The 23624-nt window shown below is 37.6% G+C and overlaps 1 protein-coding gene across 3 annotated transcripts in view; it reads left to right on the top strand.

The window, feature by feature from the left end:
- The window catches only part of LOC139741203 (uncharacterized), a 32374-nt gene extending 9383 nt beyond the window's left edge, over positions 1-22991 (top strand). For all 3 annotated transcript variants that reach the window (XM_071651796.1, XM_071651804.1, XM_071651812.1), the window contains exons 3-13: positions 10408-10556; positions 11471-11583; positions 12281-12406; positions 13562-13642; positions 14061-14234; positions 15873-16166; positions 17261-17401; positions 18104-18380; positions 19446-19565; positions 20067-20129; positions 21915-22991. In XM_071651796.1, the coding sequence (XP_071507897.1) occupies positions 10408-10556; positions 11471-11583; positions 12281-12406; positions 13562-13642; positions 14061-14234; positions 15873-16166; positions 17261-17401; positions 18104-18380; positions 19446-19565; positions 20067-20110 (1519 nt within the window). In that variant the 3' untranslated portion in view covers positions 20111-20129; positions 21915-22991. The remainder of the gene's footprint in view (positions 1-10407; positions 10557-11470; positions 11584-12280; positions 12407-13561; positions 13643-14060; positions 14235-15872; positions 16167-17260; positions 17402-18103; positions 18381-19445; positions 19566-20066; positions 20130-21914) is intronic.
- The last annotated feature ends 633 nt before the right edge of the window (positions 22992-23624 follow it).

The following is a 23624-nucleotide window of genomic DNA, read 5'->3' as shown; positions in this document are numbered from 1 at the left end:
ATTCTGTGCAGCTTTCTGATATTAATAATACATAGTGTATCTTCAAGCGTGATTTCTAATACTGTCCTGCCACCTGGATTTTAGTGTGGCACATGGAATATCAAAGTCTTAGACTTTAATAAACAAACTATGCTGTACAGTACAAACAATTACTAGTACTCTTTTATTAAACTGTATGCGTGTGCTATTAAGTACAAAGTGCTCACATCAATTTTTTCCCCCCATGGGAGATGTTGAAGAACATATCAAAATGTTTCACTATTATGGGATCACGTGTATCCAATTGGTCATTGGTATTTGACTAACCCACATACAACTGTACGTACAGTATGTACAATTGTAATATCATTCATCATATATTGAGGTACAGGGGTAGGCATTATGTGTCATTCAGTACAATGCATTGCAGATCGAACTCTGTTTGCAATTCTCGCTATCGCCAATGACGTAAAAAGTACCCGGATGTGGCTTTTTCTTCAAGATTTAGTGCACTTCTGGGACTCGGGCACTTACGATGCGGAGCATATTTTGCACAGCGCTAGCGTGCGCGTACGTGTACCTACCTAGTGCTGCGCCGGCCACGGATAGGCGCCAGTACCCGTGCCAGCCAGGCTTGTGATACATAAACATGTACTGTAGCTATAGCCCCGCATTGCCCTATAAAGCCGGCTAGCTTTGCATTATAGCATGCAGCGCACGCATACAAGCTAGACATACTGGTACTGCTTGATCATTGCGATCGACTTGCACATCAGTCATCTCTGCATACGCTTAAAATTATACTGGAAAATATTCACCCACCTGGATATTGTCATGGAATGCCCATCTTTTTTGTTTGTTCTCTGTCGAAGTGCTGCGAACACAATTGGGAACGAACCGTGATCTTGAACTTATAACTCCGAAGCAATTTCTTCCAAGCAAGTCGCACGCACTGTGGAGTCACCCGGACACTTCACCCACGTCATGTCTTGCATGCCAGGGATATTTCTGTAGATTTGTTTGTTTATTGTCATGCGATCAACACATGGCAGCTTTGTAGTAACGACCCGTAGTCGTATTTACAGCAATTTCTCTGGAATGGAGAAATTTCAAATCATAAAGACGCTAAAATTCAAGTCGAGGAAACAGTAAGTACACGCATACTCTGTAAACGTAGTATGTAAAGAGCATTGGCGTATTATCACGCACGTACGAACGAAAGTGACGTGGCTCCCGAACTATTCCATAATGCACAGTAAATGACGCTTAAATCAACATCTGGGTACTTTTTACGTCATTGGCGATAGCGAGAATTGTTCATTCCTATTTACTTGTGTCATTGTTGTGAACACTCAAAATAGGGAACTGAAAGCATACAAAATGTACTCCTTGCAGGATCTTGCCATAATTGTATGATCCACTTAAAAACAAAACAAAACATTTAAATTGGCCCCACCGACTTATTATTATTTCACAAAAACATGCCCCTATATTATGTTACACTCTAGATACAATAGATATCACCAGCTCCCATTTTAATACAAATAAAGATGCACCTTACTACCTTCAGTTGTGCCACTGTTAATGGTGAAAAAACTATTCTTAACTAAGAGAGTGCGTGCAAATGTATACTATGCAAACACTGGCTGTACAGTGACTATCAGGTAGTTAAATGTGTATAGTAGTAAAAGTATACATGTGTACAATGTAATGAGGAAGAATTACATTGAGAAGGCTACACTGTTTATGAAGTTGTGTGTACATGTACATGCACTTGCAACTTGCATGTAGATTATTTCTTTAATATAAAAAAGTACTTTACAAATACATTTTTATAATGTCCCATACGTAAGGCATTTGTCCCATACGTAAGCAAACTTTAATTAGTTATAAGACGAAGGACTAATAAAATTTCCACATTTAGTTTTGCTAATCTGGAGTTAAAATGAATAAATTAGAACTTCCTGAAGTACATGTATGATTGGTCAATGTTAGAAATCTTCAGAGAAAACTTAAAAAAACATACTCAAATCCTTACGTATGGGACACTTCATTCTGGGAAAGTGCATAATTTGCATAATTAATGTGCTGACCTTGTCTTACCATTTGGAAATTATACTAGCTCATACAGGGGTCATGTCCATAAAGGAACTTCTGTAGGTCAAGGACAAATTCAACTGATTTTATATGAATATTTTTAATTTGTCTCATACGTACAGTAAGGTTTGTTTTTACTTTATGCAAATTAAGGTCATATTTCTTGCATAAATTTGCATAATTCAATATTTTCTTTGCTGGAAATATATAATTTAACTCTTTGGCTACAACATGATATCAATAACTTTTCGATTAAATCAAGATGAATTTTGAGCATCTGAGGGGACATTATCTTGGACTTGCCCTATAGCAAAATTACTGTTTGTGAAAGAATTTAAGACTTGAGTACACTGAACTTTGTCTAAATATTTGAAAATGAAAAAAAAAAAAGAGTAGAGTAAAAGGTTACTCTTCACTTTTTTAGCTGTAGATTGTGCAGTGATCCTGGCAGTGTTCTTGGTTCTTATCAAACTTTTATCACTATTCGTTTGCTTTTGTAAGCAATTTTCACAATTTACATGTTCTTGCAAATCAGTGAAATGTTACTATAATCACTAAGCATTTGATCTCATTGTTCCAAAACACCTGCCTGAATTTGATTTTCACTTGCTCGGGGCAATCAGGCAAGTGCTTAATGTAGCACCTTGGACTTACTAGATCATGGGGAAGACATTTTTAAACATTTGAATTGTTCTCCCCTTTTAGGCTAAAGTTTGCAGTTAGTGTTTCGTACATCTAATTGCTTGTGGGATTTTTTTTTTAATGCCTATCTATGCAATGCCTGAAGACATTTTCTTGAAACTTAGTGTATGTACTACCAAAGAAAGATTCTCTAGACAGAGTTTTGGGTCATGAGGTCAAAGGTCAAGTGAAAATGTTAAAATCAATTTATTTTTTCTCCGTATCTTGGAAATGGTTCAGGGTATCTTCGTGGAACTTATTACATGTGCATATACTGACTGGCAGTAATTATCCAGGGAATTTGGGGGTCATGGGTTAAAGGTCAGGGGTCAAAGGTAAAGGTCAACTCCTCAAAATTTCACTATTTTCCTCACATCTTCTCAGTGCCTGCAAGATTTTTCTTGAAACTTAGTGTGTGTATCGCCAAACTTCATACACAGTTCCATTGTATTAATTAGGACTTCATAAGTTTTGCAGTTACAGAGATTTTCACGCATTTGGCGTGACTTGCAACTAGCACAAATGACAATCAAGTATGTGGATATTTTTGCTTTTTCATATTTTATATCCCATTCTGCCAAAATAAATTCACACAAACTTGATTTTACCCAGGTGAGCACAAAAGATTGTGCCAAAATTTCCACTTTTACAGTCGTAGTGTGATGTCCAGAGACCACTGCTAGTAGCCATCAATTCATACATAAGAATTCAGTCTTATCGGGCCTGTGAAAGTACAAACATCTGTTGGAGTGTGATGATATTACATATTAGTATTTGTAACCCAGCCAAATAGATAATGATTTATAGTAGTTTTAAACTTGGTATGATATGTTCATTACCTATCAAGTATAATGAAAACCTACATAACAATATTATACATATCATACACTGTATGCTCCAGTTTGTAGAAGAATAATAATGGCAATTGAAAGCAAAGAGCTGATTAACCCATTAAGGATGGCTGATTTTGCTACGACTCGCATATATAGAACACATCCCATAGACACCTGCCCGAGTATACGTACTTGGGACCTGTCCTTAAAGGGAACGCAAACCCAAAGAGCAATGTGGATTGAGTGAAAGCAGCAACATTGGTAGAACACATCAGTGAAAGTTTGAGGAAAATCGGACAATCGATGCAAAAGTTATGAATTTTTAAAGTTGTGGTGTTGGAACCGCTGGAAGAGGAGACTACTAGAGGTTATGACGTATGAGTGGACAACAATACAAAGAAAATATAAAGAAAATTCAACAAAAATTCACTTTTCTAGCATTATGAATGAGCACTTGACTAACCGCTTTCAGAAAACAGGGGGAATAATTGCTACCCTTAACATATGTCAGTATGAAGCTGATGGAATTTGTAATTTTCATGAAAAATGAATTTTTGTGGAATTTTCTTTATATTTTCGTTATACTGTTGTCCACTCATACGTCATAACCTCTAGTAGTCTCCTCATCCAGCGGTTCCAACACCAAAACTTTAAAAATTCATAACTTTTGCATCGATTGTCCGATTTTCTCAAACTTTCACTGATGTGTTCTACTAATGTTGCTGCTTTCACTCAATCCACATTGCTCCTTGGGTTTGCGTTCCCTTTAATGGGTTAAGGGACAATGGTACAATGTGGCACTCTGATGTAGAAATGACATTGACAAATTATTGCAGGGTCCATAAAATGAATATTGCATAGCCCTTGTGTTACCATTCGTATGTCTGCAGTTGAGCAGGGTTGGATGTGGTAATGTTTTAATAGCCTGAGATAAACGTACATGTACCTCTGCAGCAAAAAACAAACAAACAAAATACTCAAAATCAAAACAAAACAAAAACAAATTGTTACAGAAGGTAAAGCTGTGGATGTATCAAAAGTGCAAATGTGTAAAGCAGCATATTGATCACTGTTTAGTGTTAAAGGCATTATTTACCATTTGCAGATGAAACAAAAATCCAGCATTCAAAATAGTTCTAAAATGTGAGTTTTTATAGGGATAGAAACAACCAATGAGAATTATTTTTTTCAATTCTAAAGTATAGTCAAGAATTGTTAAATACAAAGTGTAAACAATACAAACCTGTAGTTGTAATAAAAATTGTTTCTAGAATAAACCATCTACAATTTTTGTACAGTTATGGTTTACTGAGAAAATTAGTGATAGATCTCTCCTTTTAATGCTTCACGATTTATTGCAATATTTTCATATCGGGTAGAATGTTTTTTGATACAACTGACCTACAGTATGTACACATGCATCAAATGTGACATTTTTTAAATCACTGCTCCCAATGGTAAACAGTACCCGAATAATGTTATAATGCACCCCAAAATCCCTCTGTTTTAGAATATTCATCAGTTATCTCCAAGAGAAGTGAGTTATGTGAGCAGTCAAGGTTTATTTAATTGAGATGCAGAATCAATACATGATTTTTTTTTTCTCATTTCTTTGAAATTCATTTACTACATGTATACATCCAAGATTTTTCCATAGCCAATACAGGAAGAAAACAAAATGGCACTAATCCAGTCACCTGACCTGGAGGTGATACTATGACACTGTCACAGTCTGTCGAAGACATCAAAGAAAAAGTAATTCATACAGTGTAGCAACTCCTGCAGCTAACTTATACGTGTATACAAACATAAGTACTTTAGAAAGTAAAATTTGAAAATGAGCGAATAACTTTCAGTAAAATAAGATACATATTAAAAATAGGCTGTGCTGAAAACCCCATACAAATGTACATAATCATTAAAATCACTGTTTATTTGGGTTTACACACTGTACATACAGTATGTGTACAAGCTTTGCCTTGCAGTGGACCGCAAGGGCGAGTTTCCCACATCGTTCATTTTCATACCATCTGTGAACAAACTTGGCTATATCAGCCACTCTATGTGGTCTGTTCCACAATCACAATGACTGATGACTCGCGACGTGAATATAGTCAGTGACTTCATTTTGCCAAGTGGGAGATTTGGCTGTCCATACTGTCTCCCTAAAATAGCTTGTTCAAACCCCACAAAACAATAGCAACAACAAATTTCTGCCATTTGCTGTCTACATGCATTGTACTTTTACTGTGTAATTTATAGTCTGGTTGTTGGATTGTCTCTGTACTGACAAAATGTTACCTCAGGCCATTGTGAGATCTATCTTTGAGCATATTTGCTCAATAATGTGATTCGTAGGTGCTGCATATTAATACACTGTTAATGTTGATTTTTGCAGTTCGTTTGTGGGTGAAGAACTGAGAACTACACGTGGCTAATAGAGCTGAACATTTGAACTGGTTGATACAGTCTACAAACAAGAGCTTGACATAAACATTATACCATACAGTACAATTATAGGAAATATATGTACATATAAAAAAAAAAGAAGTAGAGATCTACATTGTATATGAAGCAGTGTTATATTGAAGGTACCAGTACACCAACCCAGGAAATTCTTTGAATGAAGTTGGAAATACATGTTTGACCATCTTCATTAGCCAAAGCAGCGCTTGACAAGGAAAATCATGGCCCTATAGGTACAGGTAATGCTGCGACATAAAATAGACTACATGTACAATGTATGTAGTCATGAAGAACATCACAAATCTTGTTATGTCTAGATACTGCTTCCACATGTATGCATCTTCCAGAAATCAACACCACTGGTGGAGGAGGATCTATCAGAAACATGATCTACAAAGAAGTATTCAAACTATTCTAGATAATGTATCAGTTGATTCATCTGGAGAGATAGGGCTATTCTGCACACTTTCAAATTTGTCTGCGCTGAATTCGCATACCATTACATTTTGTACATGTTCAGTGTAGGATGTACAAATCATGGACAGGTGTGCAGGGGAATAAGCCAGTTCGGGGTTCCAGTTTGAGCATGAGCAGAAAAAGGTCATTTGTACCGAGAGACAGGTTGGTTTTTAATTTTACTGAGATTTAATAAGCATCTGTAATGCTATGAGTATTCATGGAATCCTTATAAATGGTGCCAGCCAGTACATCCACCTGACAGCAAGCCTGGTATTTGCAATGGCAATGTTAACAGAAAAAGTTTGTTAATGTATTCAAAACAGCACAATGGATGCTTCCCAAAGTGTTGATTGACAAACCATTCTGGTCACTTCATCTACACAGGTTCATTCTTTGTTAGAATACGAGTTCCATAAAGTGCTATGTTGGGCAAGCTGCTGCTAATATGTCGCTTTGAATTGAGTGAAGTGCCTAACCAACTGAGAAAAATGAAAGGTCATTTGTACCCATGTGCACGTGAGCTATCTCCATCCATAGGATCTGAATCTCCCTCCATTAACCTGACTATTCACCAATACCAGGCAAGGGCTTGCTGTGTTGGGACTTTGTCTTTGCATGGTAGTGTTATCGATCATGTGAATCTGTCTTTTATATCACAAAGTCTTCATGCATTGAATTTGAAATTTTCCTTTTCTCATATGCCCTGAGCATGCTCTTAAAGCGTACAATGTAAAGTAATGTACATACATGTATACAGTAATGTACCCTGGTACATTCCATCCATTACTCAGAAGGGTTCCCACAAGCCTGAAACATTACATGTAGTCCCTGGGGGAGGAATCCAAAACAAAACAGAAGGGGCAAAAACAGAAAAAAGAAAAAAGAAATTATTCTGCCTGATCTGTGCCAAGAAGGCTGGAAGACATTTTTTTTTTCTATTAGAGAATCATGTATTTAATCTACCCATATACATTGTATTCATTATATTCTGATAGAGATAAGCCTTGCAGCTAGGAATGCGCATACAGTACATGTATGTGTCTTTTAGTCCCCCTTCCTCTCTGCAAAGATTGCATTCATTAATATGATTTGCATTTGATGTGCATGACTCATCCAGTACTTAAAAAGTTGATTAGAAATTTCTTGTGTATTACATCACAAGCATATTGTTTGTCATAGATTTGTTTTGCTTGTCCCATGCGCATTCATTTTTTGCCCTTCCATTTTCTTTTTTACTTCAGGGCTTCATTGTCAAAAATAGACTCTTTACTGTAAAAGTGGATTTACAATTACCAAAGAGGGGTGCGACCACCTGAGATTTTTGTTGTTGTTTTTTTGTTACAAATGTGTGTAACTATCCAACTGTGACACAAAGCATTATAATGATGATAAAAAAAAGTGTTTTTAAAATCCAGAACACATCCCAGACTTACATGTACACTGTATAAAGTACTGGCAGTTTAGGATACAATGGTAGTGATTTACAGATCTGTATCATTTGACTTTATTTCATTTCAATCTGGATCTTTTCCATTATAAAAAAAGAACAACAACACAATATAAACAGATGTTCACTATCACAAGCCACATAGAGGGACACACTCATATACCAGCACAATGCTACCGAGATTGATTTATATATCTTTTGACACTGATTCATATTTTGAGTTCTAATTATGAGAAACCATGAATCTCCACAGAATCTAGACAAGAGACTGGTTTGAATGTAACACGTTGTACAATATCTTCAATTTTGTCATCCTTTTGGTATTCATTTTTCCTATGTTGTGCGAATGCAGTTGTGTTGTTTTATGGCTTGCACCAACATGTGCAGCATTCTACCATGTGTACATGTGAATGTAGGTATATTGTATTACGTGGGAATGTGTGCATGTGCAATGTGTCTACACAACTGGGAGTAGATACCGGGTATTGTGCATTATATAATGTGTGTTTCATATGAAGGCATTTCATGCTTCATGGCAGCTTGGTGGAGGGAAGCGATGGTCAGACAGGTCATATTACACTCAAAATATACATCACTCTCAATCAGTGAAGTTTCTTCCTCGAGAACATACTGAACCATCACAAACTTCATTTCATAGCTGGCAATGAATCTTTAAAGGCAGTATTCATCATTTGCAGATGAAACAAAAATCTTTAAAAAGCTTTAGTACTTCAAAATAGTTCTAAAATGTGAGTTATGGATAGAAACAACTAAATGCAAAAAATGTTAATCAGTATAATAAATTTTAATTATACAATACGTGAACAATAGTCATAGTAAAATTGTTTGTAGACTAAACCATCAACAGTTATGGTTTATTGAGAAAAATAATGATTATGATTTATCTCCATATATTTGGGGCTTTATTGCGAAACATACAGGTACAATATTTTGTGATACAACTGACGTTCACATGGGCATCAAATCTGATAACTCAAACATTTTTTAAATCACTGCTCCCAGTGGTAAACAGTACCTTTCATAGCGTGTATGTCTGGGGAATGTAGAAAACCTCACAGACAAGGCTTAAAATAAGACAGATTTGGTGCAGGATGTCACTTTGTATCTTGGGCGTGTTGTTTTGATGAAACCCAATCATGAAATCACTATCGTTAATGTTTATTACCATGCCGTCACAAGGCATAAACCATTCTCATATGTACACATACTCTGTAGCCACACTAAAACATTTTGTTTGGCAGTTGGACATACAAGGTACAATGGTTATTTTTGTAAACCATTTTGTAAAATATTGGGCAACATAATTTGAAGGAATGTAAAGTTGTTGCCACCACTTTTTTTATGTCAAAGATTAGTTGAGTTGTTATAAAAAAAAAGGAATACAACTGTAGTGGTTTTTACCACATACTAGTGTATTCATCATCTTTAACATTAACTCTTTTCCATCTCTTTCTCCCCTTTCTGTATAGTATCCACTCATATTCCAAATTCTACCTCTCACTTCTCTTGTAACTGTCTTCACATAAATCTGTCTATTCTGTATCAATCTATTCATCATCTACTGATACATCGTTCCATTCTAATAACCTTAAAATTACTATTCTACACATATACTAAAATTTATCCATCCATATGATTGATCTATCCATTCATATATCTCCATCTCTGTTACTTCCACATACACTGTAAATCTCTCCATTTTCCACCCTTCTCTCTATCTCTCTCAATAAAAATTTGTCTACTTTATCATCCATCCCTATATTTCTTCTTGTTTTGCCTTTATTTCTATCAATTCTCCTCCCCTCCCTCCTTTTGTCTGTCATAATCATTTTTTTTTCTTTTTCCATCCTTCCCTCCATCTATCTTTCATTCTCCAAAAATCTGTCTATTTTTAATTCATTCGTCCATCGCTCTTACCATTTTTCCATCGCTCCCATTTTTCCCTCCATTCCTCCATTTCTTTTTCTTAGTCTATAAATCTACCTGTATCCATTTTTCCTACCATCCTTCTATGGGGGCGCTGTGGCATAGTGGATAAGACTCCTGACTCTAATTCGGAGGACCCGAGTTTGATTCATGCCCAGTGCTTACCTCCTTGGTTCTTACCCATCATGTCCCTCACAACCCAGGTGTATAAATGCATACCTGGTAATGCTGGGTAATTTATAATTTGCAGGGCCCTCTGGTAGAGTAGCGGCAACACTGAAGAGGTTACCTTGGATAAATTAGTCATTCTTATTGTTGTTGTTGCTGTTGTTGTTGTTGTTGTTGTTATTATTATTTTTATTATTATTATTAATTATTATTATCATATCATTGTCATTATCATTATTATCATTTCTTTCATTCCAACCATGAATTGATCCTTTTCTCTATCTACCATCTGTTCGGGTGTGTCCCTCCTCCATCCGTCCCCAAATTCAGACCAAGGGCGTGTTCCTGCTGCTCCATGTGCCTGCCCCTGGTGATGTTCATCCTCACCGTGCTCTGCATCGTGGTGACCGGAGGACTCATCTGGATGCACTTCAACCTCAAGCATGACCTCGACCAGCTCAAGATAGAACTACAGAAAGGTAGGGAAAGCACACAAAGACAGTACAGCACTAACGGGCAGAAGGTTTTGGGGAAAGAAAGACTTCTAAAATATGAATACAGATTGTAAAGAAATAAGATGGATATTGAGAACTTAGTGAATTTATAGCAAACTGGTATTATTATAAAGAAATATACATTTGTCATTTGGAGCGTTATCTTGACCAACTCAGAGCATAACTGTATTATAGAACTGTAGGTAGTGACTATACTAGGAAAAATCCTTCCATTAAACTGATTGAAGTTTTTACAGAAATTGAATTGTGAGAAAACAGTTATATGTAGTTTCAATGAAATTAGTTTTGATAGAAGCTATTGGTGCTAAATATAGCAAAAATAGGTAAAACATATTAAACTTTGGAGAATGATTGTGATCACCTCGAGGCAGAATTACTGAAAAAAAAAAATTTTTACCTCCATGATTTTTGCAGAATTTGGCGAGGAACCGAGATTTGCTATTTAATAGTAAAAAATGCACGCAAATTAAAGTGTTTGTCTTCACAATGCTCTGAATGCCAGTGGCAATTTGCAAAAATTTCATGCTAGGAAAAATGCCATTGGCTCAGATTTGAGAACGTCCCTGCCGTAATGTACAAATTGAGGTAGGGTGCATCAAATAGTGGATACTCAGAGGAGAAAACAAGTGCTACAGAGAGAAAAACAACAAATAAACATACTTCATGTAAATTGATATCACTTTGACTTTTTTGGGGGGTCAAATTCTTTCCAATATTTGTGCTGTGATTGTAGATGTCAGTGTATATTGTAGTTCATCCAAAGTGGCAACGGTAATTTTTCACACTCAGTATTCCAGTTTTGTGTGCTACTTCAGCTGATTGCGGCCTTGTAAAAACGTGTGTTTTCTAATAATTATTATTTATTTCCTGTTCCATAGTCACACAACAAGTAGAAGCAACATCATCTCAAGAAGCCACAATCATAGATCTAGAATCCAAACTGCAAAGGATTAGTGATGTTCCAGAGAAAGTAGATACTTCTGCCATCAAGGTGAGGCCTTCTGCGTTCAGTGATGTGGTTAATACCTCATGAACCCCTTACCATATATACGGAATGGTTGTGTTCAGCACAGCAATGTTTTCTAGTATTACCATATTTCAACTTTTGGATGAAAGTCGTGTGGAGATTTTAAAAGGAACATTCATGTTGCATGTTTTCGCATGTAACTTTTCTCAGGATGTAGTTGTGTCAGTGTAGATGGGGGATATAAGGCAGTTCTTGCATATACTGTGCTTTATCTTTCACAATTATGATATAACTGACAAATTAAAGATGAATTGTGAGTGAGATTATTAGCTACAAGGTTAGACAAGGTTTGTGGCAATAAAATATGTGATTTAATGTTTGTATTGTGCATAAAGCTACCATTGCTAGTTCGCTAGTTTTAGAGTTTATGCTCTTTTACCAACCTTTTCCTCTGTCTAGGTATATCAAAAAGTCAGTTCATCTGAGATCTGGACACTCAAGGACATTCAGTAGTGTTATTCCACTCTTTTACCATGCAGAACAGACTTTATCCATTATCTTTTAAAATCACTTATTTGACTGACACTTCCCAATTGGTTTTATGCTAAACTTTATTTATTTTGTATGTTTGTTGTTGTTGTTTTATTTACAAGTAGTCCTATGTATTGGCCCTGACTTTCAAGTGCTTCATCTTTTTCACCCTAATTTCTTGTCTCCACAGATTCGCCAGCTAAATGAGACTCTTCTTCAACTAAAAAGCAAGCAGGAGGAATTAGACAAACTCAAGAGTAGAGTGGAGACAGTAGAAAGCCGAATCTCGGCTGGTCCTTCAGAAAGTCTCCAGCAGGTATCACATCAGCCAGAGCTGGAAATGCTCATCACTGTTTGATAATTTTGATAAGTTAATACATTGAAACCTGTCTACAGCAGCCACCTTCCTATAGTGGCCACAGTGGGTTGTGGCCACCTTTTTAAAAAAAAGAGCCAGGCACAGCACAATGAGTTTTGATATTATGCATGATTGATGACATGATGTGTGATGATGGTGATGATGGTGATGACGATGATGATGATGATGGTGATGATGGTGAGGGTGATGGTGATGGTGATGATGATGGTGGTGAAGATGGTAATGATGGTGGTGGGGATGATGATGGTGGTGGGGATGATGGTGATGATGATGATGACAGTGATGACGGTGATGACGATGATGGTGATGATGATGGTGATGATGATGATGGTGAAGATGATGATGGTGAAGATGGTAATGATGGTGATGATGATGGTGATGATGATGGTGTGTGAGTGACCTTTTGTGAGACCTGCTACAATTGTCAATCAGTACAGTTTTGAGATGATGATGATGATGATGATGATGGTGATGATAAACAGTATTTATATTGTGCCATGTGTCTGTCAACAACATTTAGAGACACCTTGTTCTCTCAATATGTCGCACATTGTTCACAAAGTGGCTGGAAATGACAGGTCTTTTAATAGTTCAGAGCTGACGGTATCAATACTTTGTGAATTAGGATGTCAAAGACAAGTGTGTGAGTGACTTTTTGTTAGACCTGCTACAATTGTCAATCAGTACAAGTGAAGAGATAAAATCACGTTTGCACATTGAATGTAGTTTTTACAAACACATGGAGTTATCAGAACATGATCACAATTAGGGATGAGAGAACATATGCTAAAATAACTTCCTTGGTGGAGGTAATTAGAAAAAAAATCATGACAGGTTTGACAAAGAAGCAAACACAAGACAGTGTGAAATAGACACTTGTATCAGGTTCAACTACAGTCCTGGAAGCTACAAAGAAAAGAAGGAGAGCATTTTTTATCATCATTACCTCTAGAATTACAATTTTCATTATCATGCTGTGAGCCCAGAGTATATAACTTTTTCTTTATCTTGTCCATGATAAAACTTAAAACAGAGAAAAATATGTTGTAATGATGTCAAAGCCCATTTCCTGGTTTGGTCTTGATTCTTCAGACAATAGCCAATCATGGAAGTCATATAACAGAACTGGAGGCCACTGATAAGGACCACAAAGCTGTCCTGGACAAATTACAGGTAAGCTTGGCTTCTCATTAGGGCTTTTACTGCCTTAAAGTTCCTGGAGGAGAAAAGTGTGAAAGTGTTTTGTAGTTGTTGCTGCTGCTGCTGTTGTCACTGTTGTTTTTTGTTGTTATTGTTGTTGATGCTGCTGCTTCTGTCATTGGAAAAGGGCAGGGGGAGTCAGGAAATGTTCATGGTGAAGAAATATTTGATATCACTACCTAAAAATGACGGTTAAGCTATCGCTGGTGTTCGTCTGTTTGTCTGTTGACTCTAAATGTAACAAATGGATTTTTGTGAAATATTTAGGATAGATCTGTTGTGGTAAAAGGAACACTTGATTTTTTTCTTTGCTGTTACAAAATTTTGTTTCAGCCATGTTCATTGTATCAAGAGTGCACTGCATGTCAAATCTGTTTGTGACCAATGCTAGGAGGATATGACGACAGTGAAGGGTCAGGTAGATTTGTTACTACATCCACCCACCACTCAACCAAGAGCCGCAACAAATCCTCCTCCGACAACAACAGTTGCTACAAGGAAAGATACAGGCTCAGATACAACAATGTCACCGAGTGGTACAGCAAATCTCATTTTATTACGTGAGGTAAGTATACACATTTACGTGCATAGCAACCCACACTGGGATTTTTGTCCTCCAGTGTAGATGACACATAGAGCACACCTTGATGCATTCATGTACACAGCATTATACTGTATGTCAAAAAAAAATTAATATATATAATGGGACCCTCTGCAATGATAACTTTAAAAATAGTGAATTAATCCAAATACAATTTCAGGGTGTGAAACTATAACTTATTACCCACATCTTACTGAAAGCCCCACCTGATTTGCTTCAGTGGTCAAAGAGAAATGAGGAGTTTTGTAGAGCATGTCAGGAATCCCTTCCCTCCAAGTTCTGTCCATTGTGTTCACACATTATGCAATTCCAAGAGCATCCAAGTACTAAATTTTGAAGAATCAGACCCCTGACATGCTTAACAGAGATCTACATTTCTCTGTGACGACTTAACCAAATTGAATGGGGTTTTCTGCAAAATATAGCTAAGATGTTATATTTTAAGACCCTGAAGTAGCATTCAGACAGTTTAATTATATAGGAAGTTATCAATGCAAAAATCTGGTTGTAATTTTTTTTTTTTGGACATACTGTACATTGCTTGAATTCATCAGCACCTAGGTGTGGTGCAGCTTCTTCCCAAGCAAAGGTATTTTACAGTTCATCGTCAAGTACGTGACAAAGAATCAGTATGTGTTCACATTTTGTTGCATGTTGTTGATTCAAAATTAGATCAAGATTATTTTGTTACTAAGATTCATTTGGAAAGATGACACCAATGATTGTTTGTGTGTGTTTGTATATATGACAATGGCAAAAAAAAAAAAAAAGTGATGATAGTTTAACCCCAGTATATTGTGCCTCAACCAGAGGAGTTAATAATCTATTCTAATTATTAATTCTTGCGTTATGATTCCTGCATTGTTTTTATTACAACTGACTGACAAATTACCCTTCATCCACCATGATCATAAATGAGCACAAATTTCATTGTTGAAGCTGCATTTACACCATGTTCTTGGCAACCGCGGCAGCCCCGTTTCAGGCCACCGTGGAATAAACGGGATGGACGTGAAATGACGCGGTGAGACGGGATTGTCAAACGTGGCAGGCCATGATTGCCGTGGATGCAGTGTTAGATTTTTAAACTGTCAAAAAATTTGCCACGGCAGTCCTGGTGCTAATGAGGAATTTGTATGCCCTGATAAAACGGGGTGAACGCAACGAAACACGGCAGCACGTAATAGAACGTAACAAAACTTGGAGGCGGTCCATTGCTGGACACGATGGGAAATATTGATAGTCTAGCCTGATCAGATGCCCTGAGAACAGCGTCTGATGGCTATAATGTGTTCACCGGAGCGAGGACTCAAACGAATAAGACTAGAATGCGAAGGGGGGAAAATAGGAGAATGTCTCATCTACCCACGGTGCACTGCATTTCGGCCAAATAGGGCTGCTGTGGCAGCCGGGAACATGGTGTAAATGTAGCTTTAGAGTAGTAGCCCTCACCATGGGCATACATACTTGGATGGGATACTCGGGTACGTCAGTGAAGAGCACTTTTTCCATTATCGATGCTATGTAAGGTTTCCACTGTAGCGTGTTGTACCACTGGGAACCCATTATTAAGAATATGTTTTTCACCAATTCTGTACTCAGGAAATGAGGAGAGTTTGGGACACAATAGGTGAACTGAATGTGACGATATACACTCTGTCCTCGGAGCATGACAGTCTGGCGGCTTCTGTGTCCAAGTTAGAGTCCAGCCTGCAAACTTCAGGGCTTCCAACCCAAACGCCCCACCCAGACCACACCCAAACACCCCATCCAGACCACACCCAAACTCCCCACCCAGACCACACCCAAACACCCCACCCAGAACACACCCAGTCTCCCGCCCTCTTAGTTGGCCAGTATGATTTGGCACAGATGGAGGCTGACATTGAATATTTGGTGAGTATTTCATTCTTAAGCCGGTACCTCCACTATGATCATGCCATCAGGCTTCTGTTTTTCCTGTGAAGTTGGAACACTTTTTTATTGGTCAGAAATATTTTTGTCAAAATTCAGCTTAACCGCTTTAATGTGTAATAGCTTGGATAGCTATATACCAGCAATGCTCTTTTACTTTCTTGGGAGTTATATCGGCATCATCCAGATTACATAAAATAAAAAATTACCAGGTAATGTGAAAATTGTACCATAAAAGTATAAATTTGGGGGTTGTAGGTTTTGCACTCGGTTGGGTAAGATGAATTTTGCACGTTTTTTATTTCTGCAGAATCAAAATATGAAATGGTATTACACACAACAAGCAAAATATTAGTGTGTTTATCTACATGCTTGTTTTAAGTCACATAAAATATGCAAAAATTTCCACTTTTATAGTATAGTGTAACTGCCAATTCAATATTATATGAGACCCAGCACATGGTTCCCTACTTTCAGCAAAGAGCTGCTGTGTGTTCAACATCAAGTTTGACTTGTATCACAAGCAATATGAGAACCTTCATTGTGAATGATACTGGAACTGATTTGGATGTCTCTGCTCATACAAGGTAGCATTGTCCTTATTAACAAAAATATGTGAAATGATATGCAGCATTGTTTCTTTGGAAATAAAAATGTCTTCTGTAGAGCAAAGCAGCTGTGATATTAGAGGAATAATCTGCTAAAATTTCCTTGAAAGTCAAGTATTTTTCTGAAAGATAACTAAAGCTTCTGATACCTGCTGAAATTCATTGCTCAGTCATGTCATGATTTGAAATAGGAAGAAATTATTAATTTTTATCAATTAATTAATCAGTATCATGACTTATGAATTAAGTGATGATTGATTATTCAAGGTGACCCTCACATTTTAAGACATGGTGATGCATTTTACTTTAGCTCTGTGTTGTCGTGCAGTTTGCCCTAAATCATGTCAATCTCTAAAACAGCTGCCATTGTCCAAAAATATGAGAAATGTGAAGTGGTTGTAATATCGGCATTCATGTTAATGTACTTGTTCTGTTTTCTCTCATCTTGCATGAACTGGATTGCTGCAGAAAGAGGCATACCAAAATATCAGCCGTGAATCTGCTGTGACTCCTCCAGAGCACATCCCCTTGCCAGAGGGGAGAGCAAATGATACAGAAATGCAGCTGTTAGCAGATAGATTACAGCAGCTTGAGACGAGAGTCAGTGAGGTGAGACGCTTCTTGATTTTTCTCCTTTTTTTGTTCTTTTTCCCCCATTTTTGATGTGTTTTTCGGGTGATACCATGGACCAGGCAGCCTGGAGAAAAAGCCATAAAGGAAATGAAAGTCCAGTCCCATCAAGTGGGAAAAACATGCATTGATGATGAGGAGGATGTAAAGTCATTTGATACAGCTTCAACTGTGTAGTTATAGGCTTTATGCATTAAAAGTATTCAAAGGCAAATCCTGGCAAATTGGACCACATTTTTACTTTGTAGGAAGAAAAGTGAAGTGCTTTTTTTCATCTTGTAGGTCAGGCCATGTTAGTGACCTTTATTTCATGTCACAAATGCATAATGAATACAGTGAAATATAGAAAAGACAAACAAGGAGGTTTCTTGTCAACATATTTTTTTTTTTCAGAACTGATCCTAAGTAAAATGTTTAATGCATTATGTTAGGAGTATGTACCAATGGTATACACCTGTATTGGAAATAAAATTCAAGTCATTGTTCTCAGGTTAGATTCAAAAGAATATGTCTTGTTTAGTCTGTTCAGGATTGATCAACATTAATATGTAAAGTGTGATACTGAACCAATTATCATGATTGGATTGTCCAACATTCCCTTCCTTGGCAGAGAGAATATGGACGGTTCAACTCATGCACTTTTTTCCCATGTTAACATGGTGACATTAATTGTTTTTCCAGTTAAATCCAGACGATCTGAATAACAACCTTCTCAACATGAACACGACGCTAGGGATCCAGCAAGTCATGGCCAGTGCCATGGCGGCCTACAACGAGGAGGACGTCGCCAAGATCAAAGAACTCTGCGACAACATTCTGACGCTCACGGACGACATGAAGAGTGTGAAGTCCTACCAGGAGGAGGTCGGCTACCGCTTGACGTCCATCACCGACCAGATACGGGACCTGCAGACCAGGTGTTCATCGTGTCAGCCCGTTGCAGCGCCTTCCCCAGCAGGTAAGGTTTCTGACATCCTCAGCTCACTCTGTCTTTACTGATGAATGCACGTTACCCACAGATGCTTTCACTATTTGCAATACAAGCAACTCCCGTGAAAAAGTTCTTGGGACCGACAGTTTTCATTTCTTACCGTAAAACCAGAAACATTCACAGCATGAAACTATCGCGATGCATGCATGCATTCTACTTTTGCGAATCTTGGCTCCTTGCGAAATTCTCACAAATTTTATGCACATGAAAATTTCTAGTTTTATAGTGTATCAAAAATTCACTGTAACGGAGGGAATTTAACACCATAGAGTTTATTGATTATCATTATGGGACCTTGATTTTACTTCATTGTAATAAAATTTCATTATGACTGTGTTTGTTGTAACGGGAGCGCCCAGAACTGGTCAACATTCCAACAGGTAGTGTTACATGGCTCTGTAAGAGTTAATGATGCTACCTATGAATATTGTATATCATGTTTGATAAGAGTTGCTATCTACATACAATATACTTGTAGCGAAATATGGCAATTGATTTCCCACCCACTAGTATTTCCCCTTTCCCCATTGTGATAGTTTTTGTTTTTCTTTTTGTTCTGTATTTGTTTGTTGTAATTTTTATTACATTTATTGCAAACTTTCTCAATTTTTGCCATAAAATCCAATTATCTTTTATGTGCATGAGTGGGACTGAGAGTTTTTCCGACAAAGTATCAAGGTTTCAGCAAGCCATTAGTAATGACATCAGTATACCAAATAATTGATGTACCAACTACCAACACACTTCAATAACTGGCCAAACAGGATTAAGTTCACTAGAAGGTGGAGTGTACTTTACGGGCAGAAGTATCTTGCTGTTAGAGCTGAGGACGAGACAAATATGCCATTATTTGCCATTATATGCCATTAATTTATCTCATGAAAACATTAATGTCTACTGCCCCTGCTTACTGTGCCTAATGTCCCGCAATGGAAACATAATGTTTATTCCTTTGATCTCTTCTCCTGTCACCAATAACATTTCTTGTCGGTGCTTTATCCTTGAATATTTGGTTGGTTGTTTGCTTTGAAGGTGTCACTAGGAGCAAAACTGAAGGATCGATTGTATCCACTGAGAAGCCGACAAGTAGTGTACCTCCACGTCTACCCACTGTAGCACCACAAACAGCTAGAACAACTAGGTCACAGCCGGGTAAGTGCAGAATGGACTTCAGATTCCTTGGCCCTCACAGCATATCATTTGCCATTTATCTACTTCCATTCATGTTGCTGCTCTTGTTCAAAATTTTAAAGTGATATTTTGTATGCCAAGTCAAGAATAAATTCAGTGATGCCAACTGTTCCCTTTTGGCAGTAGTTTGTTCTCTTTCTTACCAAAAAATACTGCAGGTTTTACAGAAAATATTTTTCCCCCAAAAAGTGTATTACTGCACATATCTATTGCAGGTACGGTAGGTAGAAATACTGTTTTCAAAAAATACTGTAAAGCTGTTTAGAAGGTTGGTATCTGTTAAAAATGGTTAGTGTGAAATACTGGATGTTTTAATGCTTATTAATGATTATTGATAGGGCCTATATCAGTTAACAGTGCATGATAAATGCTGTATGGTGTATTGGAATATGTAGTGTTTCAGATTTTATGCTTGCATGGGTAGTGTGTAATCACTCTATATTCCATGTCCCTTTTATCCAGGGAATAATCCTGACAACACATCAGAGTCACCGTCAAATCCGTGAAGGATTTCCAGATAAAAAGGTACAAGCTATAATCTGCTGGACATTGGCAAACAGGAAGCAAGTAAATCTTTTCTTCTTGTTTTTTATTTTTATTTCTTATAAAGGAGCAAAATTTATATATGTCGTAAATGGTAATATCAGTGTAATATTATGACATCTTCACTTTGATATATCTCAGCAGGTTGAGTGTTCATGTTCCAAATATGGCATCCAACAAAAATCTCCTCCACCTGATCTTAGAACATCGATAAGATAAGTTTGGTTGACGTGTCACTTGCTTCCTTTTTGCCAAAGCAGGACAGAAATATTCTTGACTGAAAGTGTCTCGTCTTTGTTGATGTACCGTGAAATTCACAAGTGATATACTGTATACGCCATATATTTTGCGAGTCTAAATTTTCGCGAATCGGGAATCCCCGACAGTTTCGTGAGTGGTTAAATTCGCGATTGTGGAGTCCTGTACTGAACGGAGAAATGTACATGCGTACGTCACATCCACATCTGGATCAGAGTCAATATTTTAGCGTGTCTTTAATTTCGCGAATAGCACCTGACTCGCGAAATTCGCGAAAATAAAAACCTCACGAAATTTTCGGCATATACAGTATCAGATTCTATACTTGTCTTCCAGGTTGAGAGCTGTGTATCACTTGACCTACAATTGCTCTCTAAAATAGAGTTATACCTTTATACATAATACTTTTCTCTTTTCTTCTGATTTTATCTGTATCCTTTTTCTCTCTCTCTTTCTATCTCTCTCTCCAATCTGATCCCATTGGTAATCATATGATATGAATGATAACTATAACATCAACCATTCCTTGGCCTCTTGTATTGAAGTTGATGGTGGAAGGGGTTGGGGGGGGGGGGGGGGCTATGAGGCTATATCTATGCAAATAGTGTGTGGGGGTAGTGAAGGGGGCAATAGATTGTATCTATGCAAATCTTGTATTTTGGTGTTCCCTCCGAGGTTGGCCACTTCATTCAATTATTTGGATCGAGGATGAGGGAAGAAGAATCTAAGCAAAACACGAAAGGCTTCTTTCTCGCATCTTCACTGGGGTGACCATGCCTTGTATCTCAAATTTTGGCGAAAAGTACTTTTCTTTTTATCAATTGTGAGGTAATCAGTTAGGTGATATCCTGTCCAAATTCTAGCTGTCTTACCCCAATAATAAAGCCACAACAGCCTGCCAAGACCTTGTATCTCAAATTTTGATGAAAAGCACTTTTCTTTTTATTAATTGTGAGATAATCAGGTGATATCCTGCCCAAATTGTAGCTGTCTTACCCCCAAAAAGAAGCCTCCACAGCCTGCCAAAGAGAAGGCGATATCATTTGTTACAGTGCTTTGGCTGCCATGTCTTTTGTTTTGTTTCGTTTTGGTTTTTTGTTATTTTTTGCTCTCCTGAACATATATTTTTTTAATAGGAGGTTTTGTCTCCTCATAGTAGGCTGATATATTGAATAAAAGACAGATAACAGATTAAAAGGAGTGAAAGAGACATTTGTGATCTCAAAATGGCAGGGGAAAAAAAAATTGTGCTATCAATAAAGAGCAGGGCTTCTGTTTCACAGAGCAATCCACTGCAGCATGCATTAATGAGAGGAATTTGTAACCATGACAGCAGCAATGCAATGATCAATCACCGCTGAGCATTTTAGTTGTCATAGTAACCGCAATAATTACTGCAAAAGTATGTGTAGTTCCCTTCATGAAATGGCATGTGAAAGTGTCAGCACAAAGTGCATGGGCAAAAAATGTCATTCCACTTTTCTGCTTGTGAATTAATCTTTCCCACAGGTAGAGGACGCGGGGAAACCTGATTGAACAAACTCCAAACTCTATGGATGGGGACAAGTCAATCAGTGATTGATTGCAGTAAAGTAGATGTGTCACAGAATAAGAGACTGGTGATCATTTCTCACCGGTGACTCTTGAGAAGACTGGTGCAACAGATGCCATTTTTTTTTTTCTCTTTCTCTGATAGAAGAGTTGAGATTGCATTTCCACAGACGTGATCCTACCTCTTTGTGGAAAAAGCAACCAAACAAACAAAGAATTGAGGATTGCAGGACTTCAAATTGCCCAAAGTTAAACAACTCTCATCAGTCTGAAGGTAGCGTAAGCAAGATTTCTCTGCACTGGAGATGGATGCAGATGGAAGTAGGTGATTGGCGATACCTCATCATCGGTAAAAATGAACACCAAAGGGTGAGGAGTCGGTGAATGGAATGGGAGTCGTGCAGGATTGAGTGAAAAGAGGAAAGTGATGTTCCCATGATGTGGAAAAGATGGTCAGTTTCATGTGTGGAGACTTGTGTTGCAAAGTGCCGCAGTGTGCTCAGCAGTTGTACTTTCGAATTGGATCAGGGCATGTATGATCTGCACTGCGACAAGCGACGCAGCAAGTTTTTGAAACTTATATCACATCACTGTTTCTTTCTTACTGTTCCCTCTGAAGTAAGTGTCCATCTTCGTGATGAATATTTAGCAAATAGCGGAAATTCAACTTCAAGTGAAAATTTCTGAATAATTTGACATTTTCCCTTTAGCTTCTGATGGGTCTGCAAAACGGAAGTTGGTAGTATAACAGTAGACTTACATGATATCTGGAATAAAAAGAACGACTAACTTTTTGTGTGTACGTTATGCAATATTAGTCAGATGCAATACTGGTTTATAGTGTAGTTGCATCATTGGTGGGATCTTCAAGGCTGATCATTGCTTAAAACTAATACTATAGTGATGGTGATGGTGATGGTACCTGTGATTAATTTTAGCAAGAGTGATGCTGATGACGGAAAAATAAATGATGGCCATCTCTGCTCTATCACGGTAATTGTCAATCTCCGTGGAATATTTTTACTCCGTGAAAGACCCGGTAGTAAGGGGAGAGGTTGGCCCAGTTGAAACGATCTTCATGCTGCTGAAGCTCATTCGAAAACTAGGAATAGGGCAGGCCTTTGCTAGAATATAATTCCTGTCAGCCAGTATGTGCATCAAAACGTAGGCTCATTTGTGGCATATTGACTCCATTGGAGACTCTATGACTGTGTGCAGTGGCGGATCCAGAGGGGGGCGCAACCGGCGCACGCCCCCCCCCCCCTTCAATTTTTGTTACTCCCGGAAGTGGCACCAGAAATATTATTCACGTTTACTGAATATGCGCCCCTGGTACTTACAAAGAGATTAAAGGGATAGTATAGTATTGGTGGAGATAAGGATAAGGCACTTAATTCTTTGCGAGATACCAAGAAACCACTTATGAAACAGTACAGAGCATACCATTCAAAGAGGAATTCAAAGTTTATTTGATAAAAATCGGTTTTGGAATGGCTGAGACATCAAAAAACATAGTAGAACAAAGCGATCATAATAAAAGGTGCGTTCCATCTTTCATTCCGATCGCACTGTTTTAGATATCTCGGCCGTTTCAAAACCAATTTTCATCAAATCAATGTTGAATTCCTCTTGGAATTACATACTCGTTCACATTTTTTGAGAGCTTTC

This window comes from Diadema antillarum, unplaced genomic scaffold, assembly GCF_040938485.1.
Source record: "Diadema antillarum isolate AM-2024a unplaced genomic scaffold, OU_Dant_1.0 scf00000031, whole genome shotgun sequence".
In the NCBI taxonomy this organism is placed as follows: Eukaryota; Metazoa; Echinodermata; class Echinoidea; order Diadematoida; family Diadematidae; genus Diadema; species Diadema antillarum.
This window is presented reverse-complemented; position numbering and strand designations above follow the sequence as displayed.